Source organism: Xyrauchen texanus, chromosome 25 (genome assembly GCF_025860055.1).
Source record: "Xyrauchen texanus isolate HMW12.3.18 chromosome 25, RBS_HiC_50CHRs, whole genome shotgun sequence".
Lineage (NCBI taxonomy): Eukaryota > Metazoa > Chordata > Actinopteri > Cypriniformes > Catostomidae > Xyrauchen > Xyrauchen texanus.
In genome coordinates this window covers 23,859,255-23,872,720 of record NC_068300.1, presented here as the reverse complement: position 1 = coordinate 23,872,720, position 13,466 = coordinate 23,859,255, and the positions used below count along the sequence as shown (strand labels likewise).

General features: G+C 39.2%; 1 protein-coding gene across 5 annotated transcripts in view; it reads left to right on the top strand.

The window, feature by feature from the left end:
- ubr4 (ubiquitin protein ligase E3 component n-recognin 4) overlaps positions 1 to 13,466 on the top strand; it is a 92,890-nt gene that overhangs the window by 46,176 nt on the left and 33,248 nt on the right. For 3 of the 5 annotated variants that reach the window (XM_052091237.1, XM_052091236.1, XM_052091235.1), the window contains exons 33-45: positions 222 to 285; positions 374 to 565; positions 1,138 to 1,208; positions 1,302 to 1,494; positions 2,246 to 2,479; positions 2,714 to 2,884; positions 2,989 to 3,171; positions 9,339 to 9,497; positions 9,609 to 9,761; positions 10,685 to 10,912; positions 11,025 to 11,182; positions 11,306 to 11,477; positions 12,240 to 12,441. In XM_052091237.1, the coding sequence (XP_051947197.1) occupies positions 222 to 285; positions 374 to 565; positions 1,138 to 1,208; positions 1,302 to 1,494; positions 2,246 to 2,479; positions 2,714 to 2,884; positions 2,989 to 3,171; positions 9,339 to 9,497; positions 9,609 to 9,761; positions 10,685 to 10,912; positions 11,025 to 11,182; positions 11,306 to 11,477; positions 12,240 to 12,441 (2,180 nt within the window). The remainder of the gene's footprint in view (positions 1 to 221; positions 286 to 373; positions 566 to 1,137; positions 1,209 to 1,301; positions 1,495 to 2,245; positions 2,480 to 2,713; positions 2,885 to 2,988; positions 3,172 to 9,338; positions 9,498 to 9,608; positions 9,762 to 10,684; positions 10,913 to 11,024; positions 11,183 to 11,305; positions 11,478 to 12,239; positions 12,442 to 13,466) is intronic. The other 2 variants (XM_052091240.1, XM_052091238.1) reach the window with 1 other exon arrangement.

The following is a 13,466-nucleotide window of genomic DNA, read 5'->3' as shown; positions in this document are numbered from 1 at the left end:
TACGTGTGTGTGTGTATATATAGGTGTGTGTATGTGTATATATCTGCTTCAATTTAGTTTTGAAAGTTGTGAACTTTTAGGAGTACTAGCATATATATGATCTCAATGCTAATACACATGGACTAACAGCCATAAAACTTTATTATTTTTATTTCATGGTCTAGTCAAAACATCTATTTTGAGCAAAACCTGACCCTTTTTACATTTATTTTTTCTTGCAGTAAAAAATATTTGTATCAGAAGAATGTTGTAGAAAAGGTTACCGCCAATGTCTCTCAAGGCAAGGTAAGTGTTGCTTATGCATAGGGTAACATTCACATGTCATTGATTTGATTATGGTGGGACTGTGAGTGAAACTCTAATCTGTTTGTAGCATGCCAGCATGCTTGAGTGCGCCTGCCACATCATCTCCTACCTGGCAGATGTAATGAACGCTTTGAGGCAGAACAGTGGCCAAGGCTCTTCCCAGCTCCTGATGGAGGGAGAGGAGAAGGCCATTGAAGTTGACTCAGACTGGGTTGAGGAGCTGGCTGTGGAGGAGGAAGACTCTCAGGCTGAAGACTCTGTAAGTGGGCTGTTTTCTCTGTGCTTTTGATTCGTGATAGGATTTATGTTTTTATACTTGTTGGAAATAGTAAGGTGACTTACACACAGAACGTGTTCATAACACTGAATGGAGGGGTTATGTGGATAATTTTAACATGAAATAAAAATGTACCCTATTAACATAATACAAATTCCTTTTTTTATTGTTACCAATAAATTTCTAATGAATAAAATTCCGACTTCCATTTTTAAAATGTTCTGTTTCATTTAGAAATAAAAACACAAGTACAATTGGTGCAAACACTGTTTCGTTGACTTTAAATGCCCACATTTGTTGCCTATTATTCATAATTAAGACATTCATGATACAATGTAGCCGACAACTGTTACAGTTGCTTTTGTTTTCTTATTGTTAGCATTTTAATACTGACATTGATGCATAACAAATGTTTAACTGTTTTTAATTTGACAGTGTCTTTTTACATAGACCAACAAATTATGAATGAATGCAAGAACATGTTCCATTCAAGAAGCTGGCAACATAAATCTATGTTCTTCAATGTGGCCACTCATGAGTGTCTTATGTTTTAGGACGAGGATTCACTCTGCAACAAGTTATGCACCTTCACCATCACACAAAAGGAGTTCATGAATCAGCACTGGTAATAGATCCTCTTGGTCCTCCTTTCCTATAAAACACAGAAGCATTCTAAATCTAAGTGCTCATTCTTAAACTCCTGCTCTCCCCTGTACAGGTATCACTGTCACACTTGTAAAATGGTGGATGGGGTAGGTGTGTGCACAGTGTGTGCCAAGGTCTGTCACAAAGACCATGAGATCTCCTATGCCAAATATGGTTCTTTCTTCTGTGACTGTGGTGCCAAGGAGGATGGCAGCTGCCAGGTGAGACCGAATACTTCAGGTCATCATGGGAAAAGAGCAACTGCGGTAACTTTGGCTTGCAAATCATTTATCATTCTGCCATTAGCTCATTTCAGTTCTCCCTCAATTCATCAGGGTTTGCTACATTCAGGGGCGTAGATTCCAGCGTCCCTGAAAACTGTGAAAACACCCCAATATTTATACCATGATCAGTGGAAACATGTAAATTCTTCATACTGTAACCCTCCAATGTTCAAGCTAAATCTACACCCTTGGCTACATTTCTTTGCCATGATTCCCTTTGTCATTAAAAAGAAAATCCACCATTATTTGGTTGCAATATTGCTTGCAGTGAATAGACCATTATTAAATGGGTAGTTCACCCACAAATGAAAAATTTTATCATTATTTTCTCACCCTCAATGTCGGTTCAGACCTGAATGACTGACTTCTGTGAAAATTAAACTGTCTCAGTCACTGTTGACTGTCATTGAAAAAAAATGAAAAAAATAAATATGGAAAAAAAGATTAAAGGAATGAAAGTGAATTGTGCTGAGGCTAACATTCTGCCTTACATTTATTTTGTGTTCCATATAAGAAAGGCATATGGTTTTGGAACAACATGAGGGTGAGAACATATCCATATTCACTCATGCATGTCTCCTTGATGGAAACTCAAAGCATGTAACACAATCAAATTTGATTCCCTCTTCCCTGTGGTGCTCCCTGGCATAAACATTCTTTGTAATTTAGTTTAAGTAATGCAATGCATCACACATCTCTGATACTATTTTGTATCTCTATACTTCTGTTATAGGCTCTAGTGAAAAGAAGTCCCAGCAGTGGAATAAGCTCCACCATGAAGGAGTCCTCTGCATTCCAGAGCGAGCTGCGCATGCCAGAGAGTGCCATTCGTCACCAGAACTCCTCACCTGCAGACAAGGGTAAAGTCACCATCTGTGATGGCAAAAGCAGCGACGATGAAAAACCTAAGAAGAGCAGCATATGTAAAAACATTGAGGGCTGCAGAGAGGACCTTCTTATCCAAGTGGTAAGAACTCAAGAGGCTCAAGAACTGCTTGTTGATTTAAACTACCAGTCATAAGTCTGTGCGCACTTGACTGAATTTATGTTTCATATGATCTTATAGACCTTTTGATCCAAAGACTCATGCTTAAATGCTTAAAAAAAGTTTTAAGACATATAAATTGGGCCTATGTAAGAATTACTTTACAAAATAAAAACATTTTTTAATTATTCTCACTTCTATTGCCCTTTTTTGTAGGCAAGCTCCTCCACAGCAGCCCTAGTGCTGGAGTTGCTCATATTCCTAATGGATGCCATTCAGACCAACTTCCAGCAGGCATCAGCAGTGGGCAGCAGCAGTCGAGCTCAGCACGCTCTCAACGAATTACACACTCAGGACAAGACTGTGGAGATGACTGACCAGCTCATGGTATGAACCAAATGATTCAAACCTGAAGATTGATTCTTATTGTTCTCTTCAATCTTCTGGATTATAATTGCTGACCCTAAACAAACCCTTTTTTTATACTTAAGGTTCCCACACTGGGCTCACAGGAGGGAGCTTTTGAGAACGTCAGAATGAACTACAGTGGAGATCAGGGCCAGACCATTCGCCAGCTCATCAGTGCTCATGTGCTGCGTCGAGTGGCTATGTGTGTGTTATCCTCCCCTCAAGGACGTAGGCAACACCTCGCCGTCAGCCATGAGAAGGGCAAGGTAATCCAGAAAGCTTAAAAGGATAATTTACTCAAATATAAACATTCTGTCATCTTTTACTCACGTTGTACGTTGCACTTTACTCATGTTGTACCAAACCCATTCGACTTTATCCCATGGAACACAAAAGGAGAAATTAGGTAATATGACAATTTTAAGGCTGATTTACACTTCTGCATCGTACCTACAGCGTAGGCTAAATGTAGCTATGGCGGTTACACCAGCGTAACCTGACGTGCACCTTTCCAAAAATGTAAGTGTCGTGTCGTACAGACCTTAACAGCCCAACATACCTTTTATGAATATGGATATAACACCTAAATGGAATGAGAGATTTTCACCAAATTTGACACTTGTTTAAGAGGTCAATCTGAGAACACAAAGTTATGGGGCTTGGCCATTTGGTAGCACTATAACAGGAAACAATGTGAAAGTGTCTAACTATGGAACCGTTGGTCTGATTGACTTCAAAATATGCTTGCAGTGTCTTTGTGTGAGTTGCCATAATTGACCGGGAGGACACTCGCATATATATAGAAAATTCGAAAATGGCGGCTGCCTGCTGAGACTCGGCGCAACACTTTCCCAAAACGCTCAAATAAACCCTGGTGCGTGTGACAAGATTGTTATGTAAAGAAGGACAATTCCAGCTTAAACCTATATCTTGTCAATGCAAGAAACAAGACAGTCGTTTGCAGCCAAACAACACATGATGACTGAAGTAAATAAGCAGCTGGGTGAAAACAATGCGGCCCTGACTCAGGCCATTGATGATTTAATGGCCAAATATTTTAAAGAGGCTGACGTGAAAGCCGAATCACGCATCAACAGGCTGGAGAAACGCATTGATAGTATGCATTCAACTTTATCCAAGCATACGGAGGAAATACGGATAATACGCTCAGATACAACCCAGTTAAAAGAGCGCATGAGTGAGGCTGAACAAACTGTCTCACAGTGTGTGGAAACAATGCACAAATATCAAGCAAAACTCACAGAAATGGAGGATCGCACGCGGAGAGACAATCTGCTTATATTCAATCTAAAAGAAGGAGTTGAAGGTGTAAATGCTCTGGATTACCTGCGAGAACACCTTCCCAAGTGGTTCCCTGTTTTCGCTGACACCTGTCCGGAACTGATGCGATGTCACCGGCTTGGACGTCTGCCCGAGCCAGGCACCGGGAGTAAGCCGCGGAGACCACGGCCGCTGATCGTCAGATGACTCCGGGACACCGACAGGGATCGTATTCTCAAAGAATCCAGGAAAAATCTCCCAGAAGTGGCTAATATTCAACTTCAGTTTGCCGCGGACTACAGCGAGGCCACTTTAAAGCGTCGTAAATTATGCTACAAGGTGATGCATGAAGCCCGTACAAAGGGGTTTCAGGCTTTCCTTTTGTACCCCGCGACAATAAAGTTTACCAAGGGGATTGACAAGCATTTATTTCAAGATGCAAGTAAGGCTGAGCTCTTCATTTCAGCTATAGAGGACTAAAGTAACTCCAGCGTGGTGAGGCTGCTGTGAGGCATTATTATAGTTTTTTTGAACTTATTAACTTTTGATGATTTTTTTTTTTCTTAGTTCGTTACAATGACTGTCACTTTGATTAAAATTCCCGGGAGAGTGGAACTATTATGAGCGCTGATTTATTTTATGAATGGGAGGTGGGAGGTGGGAGGTGGGGGAATGGGTGGGAAGGGAATGTTCAATCACCAATATTTTGCATTCTACCTGTCTTTTGAATACATCTGTGGATATATGGAGATTTTTAGTTATTATTATTTAAAACTAGATGTATAACACTGACAAGAGTTGATATTAGAGAGCAAAGCATGCATGATTTTGATAAGGACCTGGACCCTGATAGCCATTGGTTGAATGAAATATGTGACACCTCTAAATATTATACTGACTATGAGTTTAATTTAAATGTTAATTCAAGGGACAGTCTGTCACTTGTTCATTTCAACATCAGAAGTCTTTATGCAAATTTCATTTACATCATTTACTACATTTACAAGTCGTTTCAAAATAATATCTCACTCTGAAACATGGATTAGCAATGAAAAGGGTGTAGACTTTGAAATAGAAGATATAAGCTATACTACATCAACAGACCAGAAAAAAGAGGAGGTGGTGTGGCGTTGTATGTTGATAGTCATCTGAAATGCAAACTTGTTGAAAAAATGTCTATTGCAATCGAGGGAATTTTTGATTGTGTAGCTGTTGAAATCGACATCGGGAAAAACAGGAATGTGATTGCTGCTTGCATTTACAGAGCTCAAGGATCCAAAATAGATGTTTTTCAGGACAAATTTGAACAACTACTTGATAAGCAGAATAACTACAAAACATTTTTAATAAGTGGTGATTTCAATATTGATTTTCTCAATCAATCTAAATGTAAGTTTACTTCAGATTTCTTAGATGCATTGTATACAAGATCTCTTTTTACTTTAATCACACAGCCTAGCAGAATCACTAGCTCGTGTGCCACATTAATTGACAATATTGTCACAAATGATGTCCAAAAAATTGTTCAAAGTGGATTACTGATAAATGACTTAAGCGATCACTTGCCTGTTTTTACCATATATGACATGCAACCTGAGATATATAAGAGTTCACATCAGCCTACGTGTACATACTTTAGAGTGAGAACTGAGAAAACAATAAATGACTTTAGGAGTGAGCTTTTACAACAGAACTGGTCAGGTGTCTATGTGACTGATGTGAATGCAGCATATGAAACCTTTTTAAACATTTATATATCTAGCTATGATAAATGCTGCCCATTAAAGTTGTCAAGGAAACCCCCTAAAAGTGTTAAACCTTGGATGACGTCAGGATTAATTAAAGCATGCAAAAAGAAAAATAGATTGTATAAAGACTTTGTAAAAAATAGGACACCCAATTGTGAGGCCAAATGCAAAGCATACAAAAATAAGTTGACGACAATTTTAAGAGAAACTAAAAGGGATTATTACAATGAACAATTGATAATAAAGGAAATTTGAAAACTACATGGAAAATATTAAATAATATAATTAAACCAAACTCACAACATATAAGGTTACCTGAATATTTTGTGTACAATTAAACTGTTATGAACAATAGTACAGATGTGGCCAATGAATTTAATTAATTTTTTATTAATATTGGGGAAAATATTGCCAAATCAATTGATAAATTTAACCATAGTCAAAATGCCACCTGTAGAATAATGCAGTCCATGTTCCTGGGTGAGGTTCAGGAAAAGGAAGTTTTGTCCATTGTTAGCAAATGTGAAAATAAAACATCTACTGATAGTGATGGACTTGACATGACCATTGTAAAAAGGACTATTGACTGTATTATTAAACCAATGACTTTACAGTCGGGTGTCTTTCCTGAGAAGATGAAGGTTGCTAAAGTCGTTCCACTTTTTAAAAATGGAGATGTACACCACTTTAACAATTATAGACCTGTGTCATTGCTTTCTCAGTTTTCTAAAATCCTTGAAAATGGTTTGCTCAAATTAAATACTTTTTAAAAAATATATAAATTAATTACTGAAAAACAATATGGCTTTAGAGAAAAAAGATCGACAGCCTTGGCATTAATTGAACTCATAGAAAAAATTACATCTGCAACTGAGAATAAGCAATACACAGTGGGGGTCTTCATCGACTTAAGCAAAGCATTCGATACCATAAATCACAGTTTGCTATTGTCAAAATCATTCAATTGTGGCATTAGGGGTCCAGCTCATCAATGGCTCAAAAGTTATCTTAGTGTAATCGACAGCAGTTTGTTCAAATTAATGGTCAAAAATCTGAGTTAAAAGACATAATATGTGGAGTTCCACAAGGGTCCGTTTTAGGTCCATTACTTTTTATTTTGTTTATTAATGACCTCTGTGAAGTGTCTAAAGTATTACAGTTTTTTTACTCTGGAAATAATCTGTCAGAAATTACAGAAAATATAAGTTCAGAAGTGGTAAAAATTAAGGAATGGTTTGACAAAAACAAATTATGTTTAAATTGGGTGAAAACAAAATACATGATCTTTGGTAATCGTAAAAAGAATGAAAATGTAAGAATAGTAATTGAAGGAACTGATATTGAAAGAGTTAATGGGATAAAATTCTTAGGTGTTATTTTGGATGATAAATTGAATTGGAAAGCTCACATAGTTTATATTAAGAGTAAAGTTTGTAAAAGTATTGGGGTCTTGTATAAAGTTGAGGTTTTAGACTATTCTTCGTTGCATATGCTGTACAATTCCCTAATACTTCCATACTTTGGTTACTGCACAGAGGTCTGGGGTAATACACACCCTAGTAACACAAAACCTCTGTTTTTGTTACAGAAAGAAGCATTAAGGATAATCAACAAGATAGGCTACAGAGAACACACAAACAGTTTATTTGTAAATTCTGGACTTCTAAAATTCAAAGATTTGGTTGATTTGAAGATTTTGATTTGTATGTGGAAAGCAAAGCAGAGAGTTCTGCCTAGGGATTTACAAAATGTATTCGCTCTCGTATCAGAGGAAGATGGCCATAGAAGGCAATATCATTTTAAAACTCCTTTTGCACGTACTACACAAAAACAGATGTGTTTGTCTATTTACGGAGTTAAACTGTGGAACACCTTGGACTATGAACTGAAGTGTTGCAAAAGTGTGTGTAAATTTAAGAATTTGTACAAGAAAAAAATACAGGAATGTTACAAGGAAAATTATGATAATTAAGTGTATAGATAGGTATTACTGAAAATGTTTGGTGATTGAGGTGAGGATTGGGATTGATCCATTCATAAAGCAGCTGTTTTTTTTTGTTTTTTTTCCTGTTTCTTTTACTGTGCACAAATAGGGACAGGTATTACAAGATTCTTTCTTCCTCCTGTTCCTTTTTTTCGTTCATGGAAATAAAACAATATGTTGTAAAATGGCATGAACGAATACAAAAATAAATATATATATATTTATTTATTTTTGTGTGTGTGTGTACGAACATGGCCACCATTTGGCCAATCATCAACTAATTTGACTGTGTGCATGACAAACAAGGCTGTATCTTGGTTATGCTTTGGCCTATTATACATATACACACACATGGCATGGCTGTGCCCCTCTCTGCATTGACTGCTGGTTCTGGGGGAGCCTGGACTGGGTCTTGAATCCAGATTGCCCACCTTTAAAATCACCCAGAACATGACGGCTGTGGCGCGCGAGGAGGGGATTTTTGGGGAAGGCAAGTTTCAAACACCTCATCTTTCCTCCTCGAATCACATTGTTGCTACTTCGTTGAAACTGTAGCCCCGAAAAGGGCTTTCGGTTCCGCCTGGGCATCCAGGAAGTCCTCTCTCTCAGACAAACGAGACAGCAATACCCAGGCTGCGGCCGCAGCTCTAGATGGCTCCTCTTGACTTGCACAGGTTGAGATCCACAATGAGACTGATCTCCTCCCACAATGCTGCGTTCGGCACCTTGACGTCAATTTGCCGCCCATGTTCCTCATCAGCTTGGCCTGATACGCTGTGAGGAGCAAGATGTCACTAAGAGCCCTTATGGGCTTATTAGATCGGTAGATCTTCTGATAAATGGAGGCCGACAATCTCTCAGTCCGTCCCGGCAATGAAGGGGTAGCGGACAAAAAGGCCCCCTGGCCCTCCTGCTGTGATGGCCAGTATATGGAGAGTTTGGCTGCTGCCTGTCTGCACATTTCAACCAGGTCCAGCTCTCCCTTGACAGGAGAGGGGGATGATTCCATCACGCTGCCAGGCCAAGAATGAGCAGGGAGAATAGCGTCATTCTCATCCTGACGCATAGCATAGGTTTGATGCGTAAGTATTATTCATCCATTAGTCATCCTTACCTTTTATTGTATGAAAAAAAGGATGGTAGAGGCATTCTGCCCAACTTTTCCTTTTGTCTTCCATGGAAAAAGTTAAAGGGGTTTGGTACTACATAAGGGTGAGTAAATGATAATAGAACATTTTTGGGTGAATTATCCAATTAATCTCTAGCTTTTTATCTTGGTTGTTTTTAATAATTACATTGCACTAGTTTAATTTAGCAGAATATCCCATTCAAATAACAATAGATTCACAACTAATGATTATCTAAAAAATTGTAAATCTATATTATGTTAATTATAAACCTTTTGGTTGTTTCTTTGCAGATCACAGTCTTGCAGTTGTCTGCGCTTTTGAAGCAGGCAGACTCCAGTAAGAGGAAACTGACTCTGACTCGACTGGCCTCTGCTCCTGTTCCCTTCACTGTTCTCAGTCTCACGGGAAACCCCTGTAATGAGGACTATCTAGCAGTTTGTGGACTCAAGGTAACAAACACAAACAAAGCTTGTTTATCTTTCAGTGCTTCACGGTACATTTTAGAAAAAGATTTGGTGAAGAGATTTTGAAATGATTTCTTCTCTGTGCCTCATCCACAGGACTGTCATGTTTTGACATTCAGTAGCACAGGCTCTGTGTCAGATCACCTGGTCCTGCACCCTCAACTTGCTACTGGAAACTTCATCATCAAGGCCATATGGCTGCCTGGCTCTCAGACCGAACTGGCCATCATAACTGCTGATTTTGTCAAGGTTGTGCTTGTTGTAGAACAGCTTGCATTTCATATTTCGGTAGTTGTCACTACTGGTAGACCGATTTGTTGGTCTGGCTGATATTTGGCCATTCTCATTGATGTGTCTTCATCATCATAGCTGATTTAAGGAATAGTTCACCCAAAAATTATAATTCTCTCATTTACTCACCCTTATGTCGTCTCAAACTCATGACTTTCCTTCTACCTTGCAATACAAACAAAGATATTTTTATGAAGATGTTCCAACTCCTTTTTCACTATAAATCTTGACATCTGTAATCTTCTTGGCGATCATGATTTCATGCTTGATTACACTTCATAGCACCATCTAGTGCTCTGCATATGCATCAAGGGCTAGGAAATGAAATCAAGATCCTGCCTAGTTATGGCAATGTCAAGATGTACAGTGTAAAAGAAGTTACATTTTGGTCCCAAAACCGATTGGATCGATTCAGAAGACATGGATTAAACCACTGGAGTATTACCTTTTATTTTGCCTGTCCTTTATGGAGCTTGGAGATTTGGTCCCCATTCACTTGCATTTTAAGGAATGACAGACATAATATCTCCATTAAAATATCTTTGTGTTCTGCTTAATAAAGAAAATCACATGAGTTAGAGATTACATAAACGTGAGGCAAATTTTTCATTTTTAAATGAATTATCATTTTTGGGTGAACTATTGCTTTAACAGAAGTCTGTGAGCACCAACATCAACAAAGAATCTCCATCAGACACAGTGCTCTTTAAATATCAGCACTGGTCATTCATTGGAAACCCCATATTGGTCAGCCACTAGTTCTCACTGTTCATATTAAGATAACATTTAGGCTCAAAAGTGAAAATGACATAAATTACCATGTGTTAATTAATTCTATTAAAAGTAATGTCTCATAAGTTGTTTATTTTTTTTATTTGTAGATTTATGACTTATCTGTGGATTCCCTGAGCCCCATGTACTACTTCCTGCTACCAAGTTCAAAAATTAGAGATGCCACATTATTGTTCAACGAGGAAGGCAAAAGCATCATTGTCATAATGTCTTCAGCTGGCTACATGTACACTCAGGTGATGGATGAGTCCAGCAGTGCCCAGCATGGCCCCTTCTACGTTACCAACGTTCTGGAGATCAACCACGAGGACTTAAAGGTGTTCAGTTGATACATTTCCTTTCTCCATACACCCAGTTATAGAAATTGATTTACTAAAAAAATTGTTTTGAGTGTGACGCCATGCTGAGTGTGTTGTGTGTTCTCTGCAGGACAGTAATGGGCAGGTTGCTGGAGGTGGAGTCTCAGTGTATTACTCCCACGTCCTGCAGATGCTCTTCTTCAGCTACATTCAGGGCAAGTCATTTGCTGCCACAGTGAGCCGTGGCAACTTGGAAACACAGAGGCTCTTCAACATCAATGTCAAAGGGTAGGGCTTCTTTCTACATTTTGTACTGAAAAAGTACACTAATGGTATTCATATTGTAACCCTCACTAAAGTGTTTTTATATTTATGGAAGTTTTTCTGTTTGTGATTCTTGTGCATATGCAGTTCTAATGGAGGCAGTAAGACATCTCCAGCACTCTGTCAGTGGTCAGAAGTGATGAACCACCCAGGTCTGGTGTGCTGTGTGCAGCAGACCACAGGAATCCCTCTGGTCATCATGGTAAAGCCGGACACGTTCCTCATTCAGGAAATCAAAACTCTGCCTGCAAAAGCTAAGGTCAGTTACCAGGGTTTTACAGTGCCAAGTTAAAAGAATAATTCACCCAACAATAACAAAAACAAATTAAAATTTACTCACCCTCATATCGTTCTATACCAATATGATTTTCTTCTTAATCATATTGCACCAACAAATTTCTCTTTATTGCTAAAAGTATGTGGACACCTCTTCTAATCAATGATTTTGGATACTCCATTAATTCCAGTGAAGACAAAACACTCAATAAAATGGCAGTCTAGGACATTGTGTGCTTTCAACTATGTGTCAACAGTGTATGGAGAACCCTTTTCTATTCCAGCATGACAATGTCCATGTGCACAAAGCGAGTTCCATAAAGAAATGGTTTGCTGCGTCTGGTGTGGAAGAACTTGACTGGCCTACACACATTCCAGAACTAAACCTCATTGAACATATTTGGGGTGAATTGGATGTGTGAGCCAAGCCCTATCACCCAACATCAGTGCCTGACCTCACTGATGTTCTTGTGCCTGAATGGTAGCAAATACCTGCCACAACTTTATTACAGTATAGTGGAAAGTCTTCCCTAGTAGAGTGAAAGCTGCTATTGCAGCAAAGGGGGAATTGATTCCTGTGGTTTTTATATTATGTTCATAAAGCACACATGGTGTCTGCAAACTTTTGGCCACATAGTGTATCATAAGTGATCCATTCTAATTGTGTGCTATATTCCATGTCTTCTGAAGCCATGACAAAGCTTTGTGTGAGAAACAGACTGACATTTAAGTTATTCTCCTCCAGATTCAGGACATGGTTGCGATCCGTCACACTGCCAGCAACGAGCAGCAACGCACCACCATGATCCTGCTCTGTGAAGACGGCAGCCTGCGCATCTACATGGCCAATGTAGAGAATACATCCTATTGGCTCCAGCCTTCCCTGCAGCCCAGCAGTGTGATCAGTATCATGAAACCTGTCCGCAAACGCAAGACGGCCACTGCCAGTGAGTCACACCACATTTATTTTAATTCATCATACCGTAATTTCCGGACTATTGAGCGCACCTGAATATAAGCCGCACCCACTGATTTTTAAGTAAAATATTTTGAACATAAATAAGCCGCACCCGTCTATAAGCCGCAGGTGCCTACCGGTACATTGAAACAAATTAACTTTACTCAGGCTTTAACGAAACACTGCTTGTAACAAAAATAAATAGGCTTTAACGAAACACGGTGTGGCAGCGGGGGCGTAGTCAAGCGCCCGTCCGGGAGAGAAAAGCGGTAAAGGCGCTTACACCTGAGCTAAATTATGTCTAACACCGGTGTCTAATTTCAGTAAGCATGGGGAGAGCGGCATAAAAAGGCAGCAGCCACTGAACTGAGAAAGTGACACAAGTCAGTCTAGTGTTGGCGCATAGAAGAATTGAGAAACTTTATAAAATTGATTGTAAACATTGCTGTGGCCATTAAAAGCCTTACCTGGAACTGGTGCCCGTGTGACAGTTTTCCCAAGAAGGACACGTGAAGCAGGGCACTTGAAATTAGACACCGGTGTTAGACATAATTTAAGCGCAGGTGTAAGCGCCCTTACAGCTTTTCTCTCCCGGACGGGCGCTTGACCACGCCCCCGCTGCCACACATGGCTTGTAATAAAACATTTGCAGTAAACAGCAGCCTACCAAGAAAGTCATTGGTCACTATCTTCCTCCTCTTGTGCATATGAAACCACTGAAGTCATCTCCTTCGGTGTCTGAGTTGAATAGCCTCAGATTTAGTTGTATTCCTCACGCTGCTGTTTCCAGCATCTTATCATCGACTCATTAAGACCAAGCTCCCATGCAGCAGCCAGATCAATCGCCTTCAACTTGAAAGCAGCATCATATGCGTTTCTCCATGTCTTTGCCATGGTGAGGGTGACAAAATTACTACCGTAATCAGAATGATGGGAAGTTTGAGCGCGCTCTATTTAATCTAAACAGTAAACAAAAAAAGTTGTTTTGACCTTAACCCGTTCGGCAATTTCATT